Here is a 21,488-nt window from a genome sequence, read left to right as displayed (position 1 = left end):
AAATGCAGTTGTTTTGGTGGTTTCCATGGCGTCCGCTTTGCTGTTAAGAGTGTAGATTTGGGTTAGCCTCTACATTCAATACTTTTCAATATTTATAATTTTTCAAAACGACTCAATGGTCGCTCGCTTTGGTATCCTGTTTATTTGGCGATTCTATCGAATTAGACTACAACCATCGTGCAACCAGCAATGTGATCGCGTTAATACTCAATCCTGCACATTTTGGGCAAACTGACAATAATCGCATGCAATCAATCCTTCAGCGCATCTTGGAAGTAGCATTGCACCTCAATTTTAAGCCTAGTTTCCACAGACGCCACACGGCGATAATGTATTTTGCACTAAAATTTATCCATTGTTGCTGAACATCTGACCAGTAAAAATATGCCAACAGTGTCGCTTCTCCGAAACAGGAATTGGAATGCAGACCACTGTGGGAAGGGTAACAGTTCAGGCACTACTTCACGATCGCGGCTCGCGGGTAACTTGGGGCGATGCAATCGCCTTCCTTGTTTGAGCAGCAGTTAACATCGGCAGGTTTGCAAGCCATGCAGCAGGTGGCCATGCTGCCAGGGCACGGTTCTTCGATAAACTGGCCTGGTGCCGGATAGCTGAGCTTTTGAACCGTGTCGGAGTCCATCGGCTGATTTGGCGGCTGGTAGAGTTTGCGTTGCGCCCACGGGTAGTGTTCCTTCGGAGCCGGGCAGACGGGCATATAGCTGAGCTTCTGGGTCGTATCACTCTCCATGCGCTCTGCGTGGGAAATAGAATGCATTGAGTAAACTACTTCGGAACGACACCACTGCCAGCTTCACTAGTTTCTTACCTTCCGGGCGCTTATATACAAGAACAGGTTTACAGGACTTCGTGGGAATGATGTTTTCCTTGTTTGTGGCCGGATAGGACAGCCGATTAACGGTGTCAGATTCAACTCGTCCCGTTGGTATAGCCAGCGACCCTGTCGGTACGATGGGTTCCCGTTTGGTTGGTGCTTTGCTGACAAAATCGTGCCGCTGCGTGGTCATTTCCTGCATCGGCCCTTCACCCATCAGCGAGGCTGGGCGTGGCAGTATCGGTGCTTGGCGTTCCGGGTGGCAGTGGGTGGCGAAAGACATCTAAAGTGCAAAACACATAAAAAGTACATTTCGATAGCAAATCGGCAATGGCCTCCAAGGACACATGCACAGCGAACTCCGGAAGGTGAAGAAAACCAAAAGAGGGCGTGTAGAGCATTCGTATATACATATTTGCCATCCTTAAATTGACTCTAACATCTCGAAGCTTTGTCTCCGAACTAGAAGGGTCAGGGGTGCACCAGGGGCGCTTTGGTTTGAGCGCTTCGTGTGACTACTGCTATGAGGGGTTTTTAATATACGTTGCTCAAATTACCTTCTTCCATTACCGGTGGCGGTGGAAGTTGTCACGTCTACGTGAAATATCGATATGAGAGTGTTTTAATGTACTTAGCACAAACTACTAAACAATGGAGCAAATACAAAACTCTAGCATTACGGACGGCACGAGTATTAGAGCCTGGACGTGTAACGAGCCTCGTCACGTCCGCCTTTCGTGGTTGCACGTTCCGGCAAGTTGCCGCTTCCGTAACTAGTAAAATGCGGAATGATCCACGACATAGCTAGGATATACCTTGTAGACCGTGTCGTCTTCGAGCTTCTGGTCCGCTATCCGCAGATGCGCCACCGGCCGTATCGCTGGTGGACGCTCTCCGCAAGCGCTGTGGTAACTCTCCTTGTAGACCGTCCTCGATTCGAATCCCGAACCGGCAGGTACAGCGAGGTTATTGTACGGCAGCACTAGCTTGGCCCGCTCGGATGCACAACTGGGCATGAAACTCTTTTTGTACGTCGTCTCGCAACCCATTGCGCCGACAGGTGGCTGAAAACTGCCACGTCGCGCCCACGGCGTGTCCTCCTTGGGGGGCGGGCAAACGGGACCATAGCTTAGCTTGGTGGTCGTTTCCGATTCCATAGGAACTGTAACGTTCACCAGACCGTGATTAGTCTCCGCGACACCCATCCCATTCCCGACCACACGACCAACACTTACCCTCGGACCGTTCGTACTGGCGGACAGGCTTGCAGGACCGAGCCGGTTGATATCCGGCCATGTTCGGGCAGCTGTACGACAGTTTGTTAACCGTTTGCTTCTCGAACGGTGCACTGTGGACATGCATGTGTCCAGAAGGGACAATTTTGTATCGTTTCGGTGTCGTTTTGGCCACATAGTCATGCCGGGTGGTGGTCACTTCTTGCAGGGGTCCCGGTTGGATGACTGTGTTCCCAATAGGAACAATTGGTTGGGCACGTTCGGCGTGCTGGTAACCGGGGTACGAGAGCTGAAAGGTACGCAAAAGGATTTGGATAGAATTCTGGACAAGCAGACAAGTAAGGGAGGAACGCTTTTCGGGTCCATGCCTCGGAAAGCAACATACCGTAGTAATGGTGTCCTTTGCCAAGCTTCCAGGATGGGGAGCCAGGTGGGACTGTGGCTTTATCGGTAACGGGCGCGCATTCACGACGATCTGTGGGTCGGTGTGGTAGGACGTTTTGTAGACCGAATCTCCACCAAACTCGATCTCGGGCTTTTTGTAGCTGCTGACTGGTTTACAGGAGTCCCGCTTAGGTGGTTGCACATAGCGCTTGGAGGGTGGATAATAATCGATGTTTAAAAAATGACTGACCTCATCCTTATAGCCAGCTAGAATTGCATACTTACCACTCGCTTGACGGGCACACAGCCAGACATTCCACAGCTGCAGTTGCTGCATTGGGGCATTTTGCTGGCACAGAGCTGATCGACGTGAATCGGTGTTTCGGAGCACGGTTCAGCAGCGCGGCAGCAGGACGGTTCGCTGACGATTGGCACCTCAGCACATGGCGGTGGCGGTGAAACCTCTGGGCAAACGTTCGCGATGCCGGACGGTAAAGATGGTTCGGCGCAGCCCAAACTGTCGGACGTTCGAGCCGGAAGCCGTCACGTTTAAGGTCACGCCAGTTTCAAGGAGCATTGAAGCAGGATAAACCGTGGGGGATGATTTTGAAAAAATTGCATTATTATCACGAACCACCGTTGGAGCGCTCCAATGTCGGCCGTTTATTTAATCAATAAAACCTATTTATACAGTTCGATTATTTTTTGAAGTTGCCTCCGTTGACCTTAATCGCTTTCGATATGCGTGTGGGCTTCTTGCAACTGGGAACACTTTCGATGATGTGTGCTCCAGAAAACACTATAAGCGAGTCGATTGCTACACTTACCCAACGTCAGCACATTCCATTATGCGCGCTACTGGGACCCAAAAACACACGGGATTGGAAAATTGTATGCAAAAACCGATATCCGAAAACACCGTATACGAACAAATTTGGCACACAAAAAAGCTTACTGGGTAATGTTGAATGTACGAGAAATAATCCCTTTCAGCATGTTTCCCACAATTCTAGGTATACTATGATTCGCCAGTTTTTCAACTTTTCACATACTACCGAAAGCGGCAAAGACAATCATGGCTTACTATGCGTTAGCAATAGCTTGCATTACCCCACTGTTCCGTAGGAACGGTTCTCCTTCAACCGGAGTTCGAATATGTCGATAATGGCCGACTATTTTTTTATGGTGTACACTGAAACATGACCCGAATTTTCGTCTTTTGGCTTTCCAGGTCAAATAATAACACTATGTATCGCACCTCTGCTATACCACGTGTTTGAGCCTCACCAGTTGGCGGTCTTTCCCTGGCATGGGGGTACTTTCGATTCGTTTTGTTTATGGGTTCCATGGCTTTTCCCTTTTCCATTCGTAGTCCAGGAAGGGTGGCACGGTTTCCGCCAGTCCGCCCGAATGCCGACGGCTCAAAAGCACCCGAAACAATATTATCCAGTCTCATTATGCAAGCAACATTGAACTCAGCCCTCATAACCTTCAATTTTTTGGCTTTCGATCCTTTCGGCCACGTTTGTGCTTCTGTTTCTGTGTTCCAATACGACGTGACATTCGTTCCCGTTTAATATATGCAATTTTCGGTCACAAGGTCAATAATATTCATTCCGGGATTTAAACTCCGGAAGTGTTAGAACCGCTTTCCATTAGGCTAGACTTAACGTTCCATTCGTGGAAACCACACTCCGTTGGAAACGGTTTCACCGAAGTTATTTAAAGACATACTTTTACGACACTGTTGCTCAGCTTGGACATAACCTTCACAATGAATGAAGCATTCGCCAATCGATTAGTATGATTAGAGTTTATTTTCTAAGGGTCCCGAAGTTACACAAATATTTCATTCGCTGAACCAGTAACTCGATCGTCGTAAAAGGAAACGTTAAAATAGGTTCGTAGGTTTTCTCTCAACCACTCGGTTAATCTTCGGTCCTTGCTACCACAACTTTGATTAAATCCCGACCCAAACCCGGCCGATCACGTTATTTAAGAGCAAGAAATTCGTCCCAAAAGATCAGCACAATTTAACTTTGATTTTGTACAGACAATCGACCTCGTCTTACAGATTGATTGCCCTTCGGCTCACCCGTGTTGGGAGTTCAAATTCCTTTCTAAATTTCCACTCATGCGTAACTGGCTACAAAAGGCTAAACTGTAAACTGTGTTTTGATCACATCAGAATGACCACTTACGCTGGGGCTCTTATCGATCACCTTCTGCACTTGAAGCAACCAAGCAGATTTTGGAAAGGATAACACACTAACGCAAATTGCACGTGGCGTGCTGTTAATAATTAGCGTTGCATGCGCTCAAGTGTCCACCTAAGGAACGATCTTGATGGGGGGCCGATACAATCACTGCATAGATTCGTTGTGTCCGCCGATGATCCTTATGCACCGTTCCTCGCAGACAGACACTCTACTCAGTTCCTCTACTCACTTCGGCCATTGACCGAACGCAACTCTTGCACCGCAGGGATATGGGGGCTGGTCAGACGTCTTGGACCCTTTCCACAAACGGCAAGCATTGTACAATGCACCTACACCTACCACCAAACGTCGTCGAGCAGAAAGGAGGCAGGATTCTGTGGAGGCTAATGGCTACTCCAGTGTGGCTCCGCTATATCGTCGCCGAAGCCCAACCGAACTGGAGTTGGCCTCTGTTGGGGAATCCACGCTTCTACTCCGGACGAGTGGAACAGCGGTACTGGGAAAAACTGCGCGACCCACGTTCACTAGCGAAAGGCGAATGCGATGGCCGACCGATTCGTTAACGAAATCGTGACCTCACTCGAGCACCGGATCTGTTCGGCTTCGTAGGGCACCAACCGACAACGGTGCGTGACCAACAGCTGGTCGGTTCGTCCGCGCTGGGGGACACATGAGCGAGGGGGCAGATAGTGCTACCAAGTCCTGAGTCCCTCGTTCGTCCTGTGAGCGTGGTTAAACCAATACACTGGCACACCCGCCGCTGCCGACGCGTGTTACGGTTGACCGGATGCTCTCGGAGGGGTCAGAAACAGAGAAAACTTTCCACTTCACGCAAAAAGGTTGAAAGAGACAAGAACTTGAAGACAGCCAGACAGACAGCCAGGGAGAGCACGAGTTTTCACTTTCTTCGGCCACTTCAACGCCCGAAAAAGAATTTGAACTAGGTTTGCATTTGAAAGTTATTTTTTTAACGACCAATCGGAAGTGTGACCCGCTATTGGAGCCAATCGGCTCAGTAAGGATGCACCTTCCTCCAGCGCATGACTGCGGATTCCGGCAGTAGGCAGGTCAGGTAGGTACTGTGATGGGCTTACCTAGAGGCTATAGGACAAGGTTAGGGCAGGGACGGAAAGCAGACACGAAACGGGAACACCACGTTTCGTTCGGTGGCCCAGTTTCTTTCATTGTATTTCGTTTTACGCTAGTCTGTGGTGCAACCTAGGACTGTCCTTACACAAATCTAACTCACAGGACTCCGGGTTGGCTAGTAGACCCTAAACGGTGGCCGGTCTGTTCTGTGCATTGGGAAACATTTTGAACATCATTATTTTGGTCTAGCCCCAGAGGTCGGTTGTTTGATGGTGAAACTTTTGTGGGGATTGAAACAGTTTCTCCAATTCGTTGAAATTATGCAAACATTCGAGTTGGGTGAAACGAACACAACGAACGTTCCCAGCGATTAGAATTCGCTGTTTGCGTGCAGCGGGCAAATAAATAGCAATTATTTATCAAACAACTCTATCACTGTTGAGCGCTATTACATTCGAACTAAGAAAACCCACTTTCAGTATACGACAAGGACTGGAATGTCTAGTCGAGCAATTGCCAAAGGGAACCGGCTTAATGTGCAAACAGAAGTTTAAGTGAGTATTCTAAGGCAGACACACAACACAGTGAGGCAGCTCTGTATATTCTATGCGCTAAAATTTCATTATATTCCTTACAGTGACCAAAATGTATACCTGAGATTCGCCTTCGTAGCGAGTGTGAACTTTGAACTGAAAAAGTTTGTTCACGTTATTTAGGGCATAGCAGTGAACCGATGGGAGTGTCCTATATCCCGCACCAGACTACCTTGCTGTTTGTCCAATGATAGCACTTGCATGCGACAGATCCAAACCAAACTCCTTATCTGTGGGGTAGGCCCGGAGCGTCCTGGGACCCGTTGTACGGGCGATGCTTTTGTAGCGACCATCTGTGGCGGGAACCGGGTCACGTACCGTAGACTACGTGAGCAAATATGCCCCCAGCACATCGATCAAACACCCATTATCATCGGGAGGCAACCGAATGTTACACGGAATAGAGGACAGATGTCGAAAATGGCCACTGTCACGGCAGAGTCTTGAGTCCGCGACCGTCCCGGGTGCACGATTGGTGTAATGGAAAACCTTTCGTAGAACTTCGCACGCTGCACCGTGTCGTTTGGGGTGGCATCCAAAGAAAACCGGCAACGGGGATGTTTTTGGAAGCCTTCAGGGCGAGAGAAAACTTTGGGAATTAGGTCGTCGCGTTTACTTCCGGCACTTAAAGGTGGTGCTAAAGACTCCGTCTGGGCTAGACACTTACAAAGCTCGTTAGTTGACGTCGAAAAGTTGGAACATCTTTGTGTGAGACGGTCCGTGCCAGATAAAGCTGTGACTATAATTCTATGCACCAGGTCAGGTGGAATCACAGCGTGAGTACTGTTGCTGGGTTCTGTTTGGAAGTTTGGAGTTCTCGTTTTGAGGCGGAATAAAACACATCGCGAAGAGCATACATCAGTAGCATTAATTATATTTTACAAACAAGATTACAGAAACCGAAGGGTACTCGCCAAACGGGTCGAGGTCGAAAAATTAGGACAGTAACAAAAATAGAGCCAAAGTTGGGGCAACTTTAAACTCTTGTCGAGACACTTCATCCGAACCGAACCGAAAGGAAAATATGCAACTTGGTCGTTTCGCGATTTAATTTCCTTTTGTGTTAGTGTTGCTACCTACTCTGTATCCGCCAACCGTGGTTTGCGGCCACACGCTGCACCGTTTGGGGAAAGTAAAGATAAAAAGAGACAGAAAAGTGATAGAGATGGACAGGACCCATATGAGGTCCTGGGGCTTCGCTCTGTTTGCCGGCAGAATCCTGCGATCCTGCGTGTGACTTGCAGATTTGAGGAAATCGAAAGCAACCCTCACCAACCCTGTTATGGTTGGCAGAAGCAGGCGCGACAGCCCCGGGGAGCTTAGTTGGAGAACTATAGTGATAGATTGACATGTGTTGCGAAAGAATCTCGCTGCTACTTCGGTCGTGGGGCTATACACCATGTTTGCGTTTAATATAAGGGACTAGTGGGTGATCCATCGATTATATCCGTCACCTTCGTTTCTCAAATGCTCGCCCGGAGCCTAACCGGTGCCAATAACGGTACATTGTTCGTTGTTTACTTAGGATCTACTTAGGAAAACTGAAAATCATTTCATGCGCACAGGGCGAAACCGGTCCCCGCTCGCTGTTCGATCGTTTCCGTTCGCTCCGTTCGGTCAGCTGTAATGCGTGAACCAAACTGCGGGCTCCTCCTCTATACTATACTCCTCTACAATTTACATGCGTGGCTGAGTGATTGATTTCAGCCGCCAACCCTGCACCAACCTCCGGGGGAAAAAGGAAACCTGCCCACGAAACATCACAAATTCAACTCTACTGTGCCACCACAAGTCTATGTTGTAGCCCGTTTGACCGTTTGAGGATAATGGTTTGCGCTTCTTTCCATTTCGAATAGATCACCGTTGCATTCTACACACCTATTTGGAATCGTGGTCCAAATGTTCACGCTTCCCCTTCTTTGTTCGCGTATGCACTGTTGTTGGCCGTTTGTGACTTCCTCTGTTGGTCTAGTACGCACGAGTAGTGTTGCGGTCGTTTTTGATTTTAAATATTCCTATATATAGAAGATTTACGTAATGTGTGTGTCTGTGTGTGTTTATGTACCGTCGCGCTTGTCCTGCCATTAGCGTTCCATTATGTATCTGCACTTTGTTTTTACATCTCGCCACCAAACAACGTGTATAAAAGTGTTCGTTTACTAAACGCTGCGTCCGTCCCTCCGAGGGTGATCGTCAGAGCAGCAGCTTTTTGTTAAAACCTTTCATCTTCCCTAAGCCGGTGGCCACCGGTCGATGGTTAACGAATTTCGATTAGTGTAGATCACCGGCACCTGGTGCGCGAAAGCGAGTTTTCGAACGATCGCAACTCGCGAACTACTTTTTCACCGTCGATCGAGGACAGGGCTCGAGAAGAGATCATGTTATTAGCGCAATTAACTCTACTTGTGTGGAGATGCTCGTCTGTGCGGAGAGAGGCGCCTGGGTGTTGTTGGTGTGGGTAGTAGCTTGGGGCTAATTTTTCGTTTGTGGTACTATTTATTTGTTTCCATTTTTGCCTAACTTTGGCTTCCGTTTCGGGGTTTAACACCACGAAAAGAAGGGGCTCTTGTTTTGGAAGCGCTGCTGGAATGAGAAAAATCTCGACGATCCTGGGTTCACTTTTGATCTGCAAGCAAACAAACGAAAGGCAATAGTTGTGAATCCATTAGTTTAGCAAAAAAGGCGATCGACGGTTTGAGGCAAACAAAAAATCAGGATTAAACGAACATGTTACGAAACAAAAACTTTAGGTAGTATTCGCTAAACAAACAAAAGTCACAAGCGTGCTACATGCGAACGTTTCATTTCCTTTGTGTTTGAATTACAAAAACTTGCTAGTGAAAAAACGTGCCAGTGTTAAAATATTAGCTAAAAGGAGGCGTTCAAAAGTGCAGGGAAAGTGGGCAAAGCGCACAGCGCTAATGGCTTAAAACGGCGTGTGAATCTGCATGCTCCGATTCAAAGGCTATCGTTGCTGGCGTTGCTACCCCTTCTGCTGCTGCCAGGGAAGTGCACCCACCTCTCGACGATGACGGCCGGCATCTGGACCAGCTGCACCGGGCTCTTGCCGTCCTTTAAAGCTTGTGTTAGATTCAGTATCTGACCACGCATCACAGACATCTGCCGCTCGAATAGGCCCCGATCGAAGCCCTTGTCCTGCCGGAACAGTTCGTACAGCTCGTTGCACAGCTCCTCGACGAAGTTCAGATCGGACAGTGAGGGCAGTATCAGGTCCTTGATGTCCTGACTGAACGGTTGCTTCGCCTGCGGCAACCAAGCCCAGTGGTAGGGATAGGCTCGCCACGAATCAGGATGCTTGAAAGGGAACGCCAGTCCATTATCGATCGCCGCAATCTTAATCTCCGGCAGCTGCACCAAGTTCCAGTCGGTGTGCTCCATCATCTCCAGCCGGCTGCTGCTGCGAGGTATCAAATTGGAGCTCGCGCTTGGTGTTCCATCACCGTTCGGACTGTTGACAGTTCCACCATTCGGTGTCACCGATAGGATTGACGGTTGATCGTACTTTATCAACCAGTTATCGTTGCCACGGTCCGTGTTGCGGATGATGTAGTCGAGCACGACCAGTCGCTCGAACTGCAGTTGAAACTTTTGACCCAACCGGGTCGGTAGCGGTTCCTGCTCGAAGCGCCGCAGCCAATAGTCGGCATCCTTGTAGCCGTCGACAAACAGCTGAAAGGAGCCGGTTTTCGGTGGGAGCGACATTCGGTTGAAGCGGGCCGCCGGAATGCGCTCCTTGATCGTTTTCTTTATCCGTGCCTTTTGCCGATCCAGTCGCGGATAGTTGAACGTTTCCGACACCAACCGTACGACCCGCGTTTTCGGCACGATGTTAAGGTTTAGTTTTTGGTCCACTAGACTAGCTCCGGCTTCTGAGAGGTATCTACAGATGAGAATTGCGTACATACAGAATGTTTCCAGTGAATCATTAGACAAGTACACTTACCCCTGATTCGGTATCAGACACGCACGGCCAAAACAGCACGGACAGCACAGTTTGTGCATCCATTTGGTCCATTTCGGGTTCAGACGACCGTACGGCTCCTCGTCTTTCGGTTTGAACACGGCAACGACTTTCTGCAAAATGCCCACCGTAGAACAACATACATTCCCAATTACCAACTGTATTACATCCGTACAGTGACGGTGTCTTTCCCCCTCCCATTGGGAAAACGAGTCTTAGTGACTTGATTAGCGTGTGTACGATTCATACCAAAATTCCCAGTAAAACCTCTTCTTGATAATGGAAATTCCCCATTCATCCGTCCCATGCAAGCTTGGGCGATCGCTCTCGAAGTGGTTTCGTGAAAGAGATTTGCTCAGCTTCCGAAGACGCGAGTTTCCTTCATCGAGAAATGCGTGACAGTGACCGTCCGGAAGAAACAGTGATGCGTCACCGGTGTTTTCTGGTGGTGGTGTCATCAAGCCTTCCTCTTCGACACTCGCGGAGAGACGAAATACCAAGCATCTACATCATACCGTGACCAGTTCTCGTAGCGATTGCCTAAGTTGATGGTTCGGATGGAATCGTCGGCGTTGTATAGCGCCGTAACCGTTTTGCTTTGTGCTCATTATTGCAGGATGCTGGTCGCCATCGAACTTTCCGGCGATGGTCCCGTTGAAAAAATGAGCAGTAAGTCCCGGCAAGGGGATATTTGATTAGTTGACCAACCGTCCCCCGGTTGGCCACCGTACTTACGTTGGCCGGGTTCTTCACGAAGTACGAACCGCTACTGCCCTGATAGATACGCTCCGGGTAAATTCCAGCATCGATAGCAATCTCCGCCGAGTAGACTAAGTCACTGAAGTGTGGGTCATCTGCCGGGAGAAGATAATTGAAAACATTCATCAGCTAATCAGCAGTCCTATTGAACTAATTGGTATTAAATTAAATCTATACGACTTCGAAAGACACAAAACCGTCACATCCATCCTGCATGTGACGGTATAGGAGAAGTAAGCAATCTCTGCTATCCTTTTCTCATATGTCCTCTTATTATTTTTGCCTCGAATTGTTCAGAACAAGATTTATTCCACTCTACATCTTTTTACGTTCTTTAGCTGGCATAAATGATTGGTCCGTGCTACAAACAATCTCAATTAAATATAGATTTCACGCTTTCGGTTTGTTGCAATGTGCGAATCGCTAAAAACGGAACCACAACATGTTTCTGTCAAATGAATTATATTCGCATCGCTAGAAAAAGGTTCGAACCCACTATCAACGGGAGTTTCCCGCTTTCGCCAACTTCGCATCCCATCGCAATGCGAACCGATGCGGGTCTGTTCTTTTCCTCGTGTGCAGCAGAAATGGGTTATCGCATTCTCGGAACCTCACACGTTTGACGTGGAACGTGAAAAACAATTTACAAACGCATGGCCAAATGCAATGGGGCGCGGGCAGTGCCTGGAATGTTAAGAACCGAGACCGGTGACTAAGCAAAACGAAATGCACAGCCACGTCCACGTGCTGCCAATCGCCAATAAATCGGATTAAAGATTTGCCACGTAGAACACTCTCTTTGGAGGAGTACGTGGAAGACTCAGAACGCTCCCAACAACAACTGGTCGCAACGATTCAACAAATAGACTACCAGCCGGCCATCATGCATCCATCCGTAGCGACCATAAATAACTCCGGATAACCGGAACGTTATTATCTCTCGGTGCACTTTTTGGCACCGGTCCAGTAATTAAAAGGCTGCCTTTACGCTTGGATATTTTGTGTGTCCTGCATTTTTTTCGGCTTAGTGGTTGGTTAGTAATGCAATGCAAATGTAGTCGCGTTTTTCAGTGTTCCGTTCCGCGAACCTTCGAACGGCGAAAAATAATCACACACAGGGAGGAGCTAATTCTGTTGCCACACAATGGTCGTTCCTCCGGTTTATGGCAGCGTTTTCCTCCTTCAAGCAGCAGCAAAAGCAAGGAAGTGAAGTGGACGAAGGACTACCGTAGCCAAACCGCTAGGCCTCGACGAACATCCCAAGGCCACGGGTTTATAGGACACCATTTGTGCTTCTCCCGACCAACGGTGGTTTTTTCACTAGGACGAACCTGATTCAAAAATAGAGTTTTGCGCCCGTGTGCAAACCCCGCGCCATCGATTGTTCCTTCTTTCGAGGAACCGGAAATGAAACATAATATTTTATTTTCGATCTCCCGGAAAAGGTGGGACCTAATTATGCCACGCTAGAAGAAAGGATCCGATCCTACACAATCGATACAAAGAAATGGTTCGAGAAATGATTATAAACGATCTGGACCCCCGTGACTCTTGGGGAAGTATTTGAAACGGTTGAAAAGGAGCCACCGCACGGACCACGTGACGCCAAGCCACAGTCTATTAATCGCACCGTGGTGCGCCCCGGGAAGTTCTCATGGTCGCTGTACCTGGTATGTCGTTGTAAGGATAGTATTCGTCTTCGTTGATTAGAAACTCGCCGTTGATGCATTCGACCCTCGTTTCCCCAGCGGTATCGATTCCGCCAGATCGGCCGCGACTCGATCGTGCATCGAGGCTCACGATGGCCGTACTGAGCTGGAAGGAGGCGGGCGGACCGCTTCCGGCCCGATGGCCGCCGACACTGACACTTCCGGTGCAATGCGGTCCGTAGGGTGCCCCTTCCGTTACCAGCAGATAGGTGGGATTTATCACGGAAGTCCCGCACGACCGAGCTCGTCGGCCACCGCCTTCTTCCTCTTCCAGCTCGCGACCCTGCTGCCGAAGCCCTGCCGCTTCATCGTTCGCTTCGCTCCCGGCCCGGCCCACGTTCCGATCGTCCAGGATAAAAATGTTGGCCGTTTCCACAAGCATTTTCTTTTTTAAGACACTGTCGGCTTCCCGCCGGCTCTGCTCGGCTAAGGCGTGCAAGAAATTTGCATCGCGCACTACACTTGTTTTGCCACGTTTGCCGCTCACGCTAATAATGATCGTCACCGTAGCCAACTTGGACGCAACCTTCTCCCACCTGCTGACGACGCAGCCCGTGCACGGGTAACTTAATTACTGGCATCCTTGGTACACCTGGAGACCTACAACGGAACCGACCACAAAGAGGACATCGTCACACGCAAACACACTCACACACGTGGCACACGAAATTAATCTTGAGAAAGATTAATCAGCATTCCGAGACGGGGTGAACCACCATCGGGTGCTTTCCCTAATTAACGTCACCGTCGACATCCGGAGGCTGTTTTGGGAAGCACAGGATCGGGGCGGTTTTTGCTCCGCAACGCGACTTTATTCCACCAAAGTGGGCTGTGGGCTCGCTACCGACACCACACATCGGTTTGTTGTCGTCGCCGTGCTTTTCCGTGGGCCACCGAATTTAGTCCACGTATAACGTGGCTATGGTGAGCTATGAAACATCCAATCTCTTAGCGCTGAGGTCCTTAGCACCGACTGGGTCCCGCACACACGTCGGGCACGGTGAATCACGGGGCCAGAGGCCACAGCAACCCCTGGTGTCTACCGATTTGAGCACCACCGTCACACGCTACGTGGCCGACTCCGGGAGCGCGCACTTCTGGCCGTGTCGTCGGTCGTGGGTGAAAACGTCGACTGGCGGCGAACGACTCGTCCGGAAGGTTCGAAAGTAGCTCGGCGGCCTTCTTGAAGCGGCGATACGGTCCACAGACGAAAATTAGCGCCGAGCCCAACTACGCCACTCGCACAGCCACGTGAACGCACGCACGGAACGTGGCCCACGGAGGAAACCCGTCAGGCGGTGCGCTCGGCCCCCCTTGAGTGAGCGACCCCAGTGGGTGAGAGGAAAATGCGTGACGTCGATCACCGTGGGCAGCGCAGTACTAACACACTGGAAGGCCGCGGACTAGTAGGCCACCGGCCGAAGAACGCTCTCTCGGCCAAAGCAACTATCACTACTACTACTACTACCATTATTACGAGCCCACAATGCTTGCCACCAACTACCGCCTACTGTGTGTCGTCACGAGTTTTCCGTTTGTCACATTTTCCTCCCGTCCATTTTTCCGTGCTGCTTCAGTCGGAGCTTTCCGAGGGCGACCCGAAACTAGGAGAGCTTTTCCGAAGCCGCGTCTCCCGTCTTCGGCGATGTCCTGCGCGCGGACCGTTTGCCAAAACCAAAACAAAAAGATCGGTGAAGTTTTTGTCTTTCGTCCTCGTTTTTGCTTGCCACGACGGCGATGGCAATTCCCTACAAAAAAAAAAAAAAAACTAACCTCTCGAAACGGTCATCGCAGGGCGGTTCAGGGGTCCGTAAGGGGTCTAAACTTTTCGGCTTGTTTGCGACAGAACACGTTCGAAGCATCTTTAGCCGCGGTCGGGATGTTATTAATTCTTTGGACCGTAGCCGACAATTTGGCCCGCGACCCGGAGCAAACTGTGGGAGTCTGCTGCTGGTCGTCTCAATTAGGCCATCAAACGGGATGTAACGAAATTTAATTATTCAATTTAAAATTAATCGCACCTCCAGAAGCGCCCCCGCTGAGGTAATGTATTATCTGTGAGCATCAGAAATGATTATGAGTTTGCTTTGCCATCACCGCGCATCGCCGTCGGATGGCGAAACAAATTAATCGGACACCAACCTTACATCGGAAACTGTGGGGGTGTGCTCAAGCGGCTCTATTTGAACGAAGCTATCGATTACAAACTGCCCAAACTGCAGGGACAACACTGCCAATGAGGTCTTCGTCAAACGTAACAATTAGATCGCGCCTCGCGTGCTTCGGATTCAAGAGCACAAATTTGGGAGAAAAAAAATCTCGGCAAAAGGTCCTTCGCTCGGAGTGCCTCCACAATGGTCCAATTAATCGGGAGCCCCGCTGCTAAGCTGATCATCTACGGGCAGCTAATTTGATAATAAACTCATTTCCGGATTAGTAACCGTTTTCAAGTCGAGCGCACTTTTTCGCACATTCCCATGCGATGTGGGTCGGAAATCGATTGCGGTGGAACGGTTTTCTCCCCAATGGGCCCTTCTTTTCGAAGTTTCGTTCCTTTCATCTCAGCTATATTATCGCCCCGAAATTGTTATTGTATTATTATTTCACTCCCGAAATAAGAAGTTGGACGTTCAAGAAAAAGAAACTTGACGCCAAAAGCGCTAACAGCACAGACAGTTGCAAAGATTACCCGCGCGTGTGTCTACGGGCAGCAATTTGGCGGTCTATCTTGTCATGCGCTTGCAAAATGCAGTGCCACACCGGCAGCAACGAGAACACTCAAGTTGCTCGTCACTGGCCGCTCGTTAGTCCCGATAAGCCCAATCCTGCCGTCTTCCATACCGTCCCCGTTGAGTGTAACAGTTTTCATTGGACCATCGGTGCGTTAGGGTGAATGTTTATGACTGATCCCGTCTATCCATTAGCTCTCCTTAAGGCCCCATAAGGTTATCATCGTTGATGCACCGCACACCCATTGTGGGTTTTGACTCGATTCAATTTTGTTTCGCGCAAAACGATGGGTCACGGAGTGGTGGCTCCATTGGGCCAACGTGAAACGAAACAACGATCAAAACAACGCGGGGCGTTGTGGCCGCCTCACTGCCAAGGTTAGATGCGCGTCCGGTGGTGATGGAAAAAAAAGAACCGATAATTGGCCCGCTTTCTGGTGGCCAGTGTTCGTTATAGGGGCTTACAGCGCTCATAACGCAATTCCGTACAACGCTCTATCGGTAATAGATCACAGTATAATACACACAAAATTATTGTTTTAAAACACAACTTTTTTATCATTTGATTGACCTCAGCGAGTTTGCTAAACAAACGGGGCCCAAAATGTAATAATGAAATTCAAAACGGTGGTTCTATAAATGGTCATACCTTCTTTCCTCAACCGTGGCCATGTTTGCTCAAGTATGATTCATTGAGCAAGCTCCGGAGTGAGTGTGTACAATCAAAGTATAATTAAGAATCGCCGATGGACACAACGAACCGAATTCGCAGTACGTACTAAAATCTCGTGGCAGGGTATACTTCGAAACCGGGTACGGGTACGAGTGAGTGAAGCGGAACGTAAATGATTTACACCATTGATTAGTCACCATCACTGAGATGATAATGTCGCTCGCTAGCGATTGCGAGGCCACTCTGTGTCCTCAGCATGAACTGGTGTCTTTTGCTTTTACTTTTTCTGTACGGAAAAACAAGATTGTTCTATCAATCGTTGCTACTTTTTGCCCTAATTCTACAGCTGTGTGATAAGATGGCCAAGTTTGGACAAGTTCCACCCCACTGCGCCACATCGGTCAGCTGCTGCTGGCGGCGAGATTTGATGTCGCAAACCAGGCAGCAGTTGAAGGTATTCATCTGATGTCGTGGCATGGCGTTCGACAAAACGAACTGATGGCGGCTGCTGACCGCAATCCTGTGGCGGGCAGGACTTTGGCGCTGCACGACGTGCCAAACGAGATAACAACCGAAGGGCAGATATCTGTTGCTACAGAACAGGTTTGTTTCGCCCGGAAGCCAAACGTTTCTCAGCTAAAGCCACTTTCGCTGTCGTTTGGAGGCAAAACCATTTTTCACGCACGATGCGTGCGGTGCAACACTTACCGGGAAACTGATTGTACGTAATCTCATGATCGCGCGAGCCCAGCAGGGGCTGCGATTCTCGGTCGATGCCGGAGTCCAGCGTAATTCCTTCGAAGCTGACGTCGGGCACGATGAGGGCGCCACCGTCTCCGTCCACGGTGGTGGCCACGGTCGAGGCTGGGGTCGCCAGAAGCGAACCGTTCACGCTCTGTTTCTCGTCCACCGGCGATTCGAACGCGAGCAGACTGCTGCCGGCGCTGCCGTTGATGGTGATGTTGGCGGGATTATTTATGATTGCATCTTGCAGACTCAGCACCCGCCCGTTCCGCACCTTGTGCACCGACAGGTTGTTCCGTTTCAGTCCGATCGGAACCTGGTTCTGGTTGATGCGCTCGCGGAGAGCTCGAGCCGTGGGAGATTCGTCGATGAACGGCACTATTGTTGCTATCGGTTTGGTACCGTTCGCTGCCACCGTTGTGCGTATGGTGCTTGTGTCTCCGTAGTCCAGATCCACAAGTTGTCCCTCCGAGTTCATTGGACAAATCGCGTTGCAACGCTATCCGACGGATGTCACCATCGAACACACGACGCACTATACTAACTAAATCCTGCGGACCAAACGCTCGCTCCCGTAATGCTTCTGTGACGGCGATGGATCAATAGGCGCGTCTGTCCTGCCGAGCGGAACCACGGTCGAGCGTCTGTCGAAGGTTCCCGTCGACGGGAGAACCGAAAAAGTGGTCGTCCTTCGTTCGCGGCGAACTTTCTGTGTCATTCAATCCGCGTGTAGCGATCGACTCATCATGCTTGACGCACTTTATTGCACTTTATTGTCACGCTCACGGGTTTCGCAATACGCAACTTCGGCCAACAAAGCGGTTTCCAGGAACGGGGGGATGCCACCACCGACGACAATTGCGTATGACGACGTGCGACAGTCGTTCGCTCACCGTGGACCAACGGAACGGGCAGGCCAAACCGAACGCAACCTTTGCCGAGTACAAGAGAGTGCGAATGCACAAATCATTAAAATTCTCGTCAGAATTCAATCGCCCAGCTGCTAGCACCCTTTTTACTCACAACTGAATACGCCTTCGACGAATCTTATCTCCACAATGTCTGTGTCAAAAACAAACACGCCGTTTACAGTCGGCCAGTTCAAGAGTTCGGATGGGATTGAACATGGTCTCAGGCGCAATCGTTCCGGTAGCGTGTGTTCAAGCTGAATTAGAACTTCGCTTTGACGTCTGTCACAGAACACTACAACAGCTCGCACAGCCGACAGTATAAATTTGAACTGCGAACCCGCGAAACCGTTACTCATTTTAACAATAGAATTTGTGTTTGAAACTGCAATTGATGAAAGTAATAACGTTACTTATGAATTATTGATTTATTTATACAAAAATCCTGAAATCATTTATCGACAGAAAAGATCGAGTGCAAGGGCGGCTATTATGGCGGCACGTTTTGCAATTTTAGCCAGGCAATGAAGACTGATTGAAATGGACAAATTGCCCACAGGGGTGCACCGTATAAAGAAAGTGCGAAGTCCTTCTTAACACTGTTGCTGCCGCTGTTGCGAATGGTTTTGAGTGCATTCCGGCATCAGTTGGGGATGTAGCTTCCTTCGGATGTATCACCCTAGATGGCACAGAATCAGGTTCACCGATTCTCTGCAGATTGGAATAAAAAATAAACGACGGCACGAAGATAGACACGCATTATTTGCCATGAAGATGCCGGAAGTATAAGACGGTGGACGGCAGAAGTGTGACCACTGTCTGTGCCTGTTACGCTATTCTACAGATAGGTTTTTTCCGTCGGGATCTGGATCTTACGAAATGTGTGCCCATTATTCCATTCTCCAAAACCGTCCCTTCGTCGAAACGTACGACGCACGAGACGGTTCCGTAAGTTGTTTATCCCTAATGTGATATGTTTTATCGTCAGTATGTGCATCAATTTAATAAACGGTTTCACTCGACGGCGTCCAATTGAACCGGTCAAAAGGGTGGCTGCTGCGGCGAAAACACAAAGTCCACGATGGGTTCCCCGTGTGTGTCAGCGGAGCAACGTGTCGATCAGAGTAAATAGATAGGTTTCACGAGCAAGGGTCAATTTGCGGTTAAGACGCTTGGAATGCAACCTCCTGTTGGTCAGTGGAAAGGAGGCTAGGGCTAAGACCACCATAACTCGTGAGCGCTTGGGTTAGTGTCACTTCCGACAAGCGGCTGAGCCAGTTCAGTCTCTCGGCACGCTGTAGCCCCCGGCCAACGGCTCTAAAGGATAAGGTGTGGCTTCCGCAAACTCAAATGTGCCTACCGTTCGCAGTGACAGGCCGGTTTGACGTACGCTCCGAGGACAACGGCCCGGCTCGATCGATATTCCTGCTGATTTTTGCATTCCCATTCCGGTCCGTTCACGACCAAGCTGCATATTAGAGCACGAGGTGTTCGGTGACGAAAATTCACCACCAACCACAGTTATGTGATAACTGCTCCGCGTGGCAAATTTTTTGCTAACCGAACCGTGACCACGTGAGATTAGTAGTGCGAGTATAACGTGTTAAAATAACGCCAAAGAACAGTGCCAAAGGCCGTGAGAAGCTATCGAGAATGGGTTTGAACGGAAGTGAAGCTCGAAAAGATTCCATTACATCATCCACGTCGTCGGCAAATTTGGATTTGGACTTGTTACAGCCACTGTTTGTGAAATTTGAACCAGATTTAACCATTGAGTCTTATGAGGTGCGTGCGTAACGAATGTTACTAGATGCATTTTGCCATGTTCAGGCGTCTGCTGCGCCCACGCGCTGATTCTCCTAAGTTTTTGGGCTCCCTGGGTTTTGAGGTTTTGAGGAGGTTCACATAATTTGGGAAATTATTTTCCTTGACATTTAAATCGGAAAAGTTAAATAATGTTCTTCTTTTTCTTGTGCATAAATCAAGGAAGCAACAAGTTGTATGTTATGTGTCACGAGATTGTAACGAATTAAGTTCGTAATTTGTTTTTAGTAATTTTACGAATTCTTAGTAGTTTGTCTCTGACTCTGACATTGATTTAGTTGAAGAAAAAGCCGTTTTAAAACACGCATTAAACGTAGTTCAGTAAAACGGCTTGCTTGTATTACTACTTTTAGGAAGCGCAAGGATCGGGGCGTGGTGATAACTACACGGCGGCACTGTTTCGCATTGCGTTAAAAGGACATACGCAACCGGCGGGTAGTTCAAAGAAGCTGAAATGGGAGAAAAGCGTCATCTGCAAGCGTTTGCCGGATTGTAAGATCAAGCGGGAAGCATTCAAAAGCGAGGCCTTGTTCCGGAATGAGGTTGTCTTCTACAACTCCATCATGACTGAGTACAGCGAGTTCCAGCGTCGCCAGCTCGCAGCGGTTAGCCAAAGGGAACAGGAGCAGACCACATTTCGAGCCGTTCCACAGTGCTACCTAGCGCGGGACGATCTGCTAGTGCTTGAGGATCTCCGCGTCCGGTCGTTCACCATGCCGGACCGTCAGGCCGGACTTGGGCCGGAAGCGCTGCGGGCAGTGCTCGTGGAGCTGGCACGATTCCACGCCGTCAGTCTGGTCTACAAGCAGCAGCATCCGGCGGAGTTCCAGAAGCTTACCAGCACCATATCGGAAGGAATTTTCTCGCTCGCCAATGCTGAATGGTACCGGAAGTACTATGACGTCCTGACGCGGAACGCTGTGCAGATGGTGCGCCAAGCCGTACCAGAGAAGACGGATCACTTGGCCAAACTGGAGATGTTTTTGAGTAACTGCTTCGGCAACCTGGTGGAACTGGTGAGTCGGGAGAGTGAACTGTCGGTCATTTGCCACGGCGATTGCTGGACGAATAACGTGCTGTTCCGGTACAGTCCGGATGGAGCGATTGCAGAGGTACGCTCAGGTGAAGCCGTTGGTAAATTGTGCTCCGTGTAACGATTGTATTTGTTTCCTTTTTTCAACTAGACTTGCCTGGTGGACTTCCAGCTGATCCGTTACGGTTCGTTGGCGCTTGACCTGGCTTACCTAATTTACTGCTGCACGGATGGAGCGTTGCGGAAGCAGCATCTCAACAGCTGGTTGCAGACGTACCACCGACAGCTGGTCAAGTCCTTGAAGCTTCTCGGCTCGTTCGACGTGCTGTTCCACTCGGAACAGCAGCTGAGACAGTTGATTGACGATGAGTTTAAAGTTTGCGCCCGTTTCGGGCTTGGCACAGCGATGGATATGCTTCCGATCAGCTGCTGCTCGTCGGAGGAGGCTCCCGATCTGTATGCTAGTGGTACTGAAACGGCAGCCACGCCACCGGAACTGAACGTCCCACCGAACGCGCTGTGCCGAAGGAAAATGACCGAGCTGGTGCTGGAGCTGATCGATGGTGGTATGCTGTGAGTGGACTACCAATGTTGGCATACCTGAAATGAAGCCCCCGGATGTCGTGGAAGGTTATAGGGTAGCTTAATACTTTGGCAGTATTTCGCAAGATAGTTTTTAGGATCCTTAGTACAATTGAAACAGAAACACATATACTACAGTACCGTTTTTGCTCCTCGTTGACAATAAAACTCTAAAACATTGTTGTGGAAATTA

General features: G+C 49.4%; 3 protein-coding genes across 3 annotated transcripts; 1 reads left to right on the top strand and 2 right to left on the bottom strand.

The window, feature by feature from the left end:
- Positions 1-457: 457 nt before the first annotated feature.
- LOC131207254 (stabilizer of axonemal microtubules 1) lies at positions 458-3,298 on the bottom strand. Its single transcript, XM_058199865.1, has 7 exons — positions 3,279-3,298; positions 2,737-2,968; positions 2,453-2,659; positions 2,068-2,356; positions 1,648-1,994; positions 827-1,115; positions 458-753 (listed from the first exon to the last, which is right to left on the bottom strand). The coding sequence occupies exons 1-7, from the start codon at positions 3,296-3,298 to the stop codon at positions 458-460; spliced, it is 1,680 nt and encodes a 559-aa protein (XP_058055848.1).
- Positions 3,299-7,212: 3,914 nt separating this feature from the next.
- Positions 7,213-17,999, bottom strand: LOC131212421 (phosphatidylinositol 4-kinase type 2-alpha). Its single transcript, XM_058206278.1, has 6 exons — positions 17,972-17,999; positions 16,913-17,880; positions 11,070-11,188; positions 10,317-10,447; positions 9,372-10,253; positions 7,213-8,978 (listed from the first exon to the last, which is right to left on the bottom strand). The coding sequence occupies exons 2-6, from the start codon at positions 17,424-17,426 to the stop codon at positions 8,894-8,896; spliced, it is 1,731 nt and encodes a 576-aa protein (XP_058062261.1). The 5' UTR covers positions 17,427-17,880; positions 17,972-17,999; the 3' UTR covers positions 7,213-8,893.
- A 1,280-nt stretch (positions 18,000-19,279) lies between these two features.
- On the top strand, positions 19,280-21,446 carry LOC131212422 (uncharacterized). Its single transcript, XM_058206279.1, has 3 exons — positions 19,280-19,641; positions 20,034-20,792; positions 20,865-21,446. The coding sequence occupies exons 1-3, from the start codon at positions 19,510-19,512 to the stop codon at positions 21,288-21,290; spliced, it is 1,317 nt and encodes a 438-aa protein (XP_058062262.1). The 5' UTR covers positions 19,280-19,509; the 3' UTR covers positions 21,291-21,446.
- The last annotated feature ends 42 nt before the right edge of the window (positions 21,447-21,488 follow it).

Source organism: Anopheles bellator, chromosome 2 (assembly GCF_943735745.2).
Source record: "Anopheles bellator chromosome 2, idAnoBellAS_SP24_06.2, whole genome shotgun sequence".
Lineage (NCBI taxonomy): Eukaryota > Metazoa > Arthropoda > Insecta > Diptera > Culicidae > Anopheles > Anopheles bellator.
The sequence above is the reverse complement of the archived record's forward strand: the minus strand, read 5'-3'. Positions and strand labels throughout refer to the sequence as shown.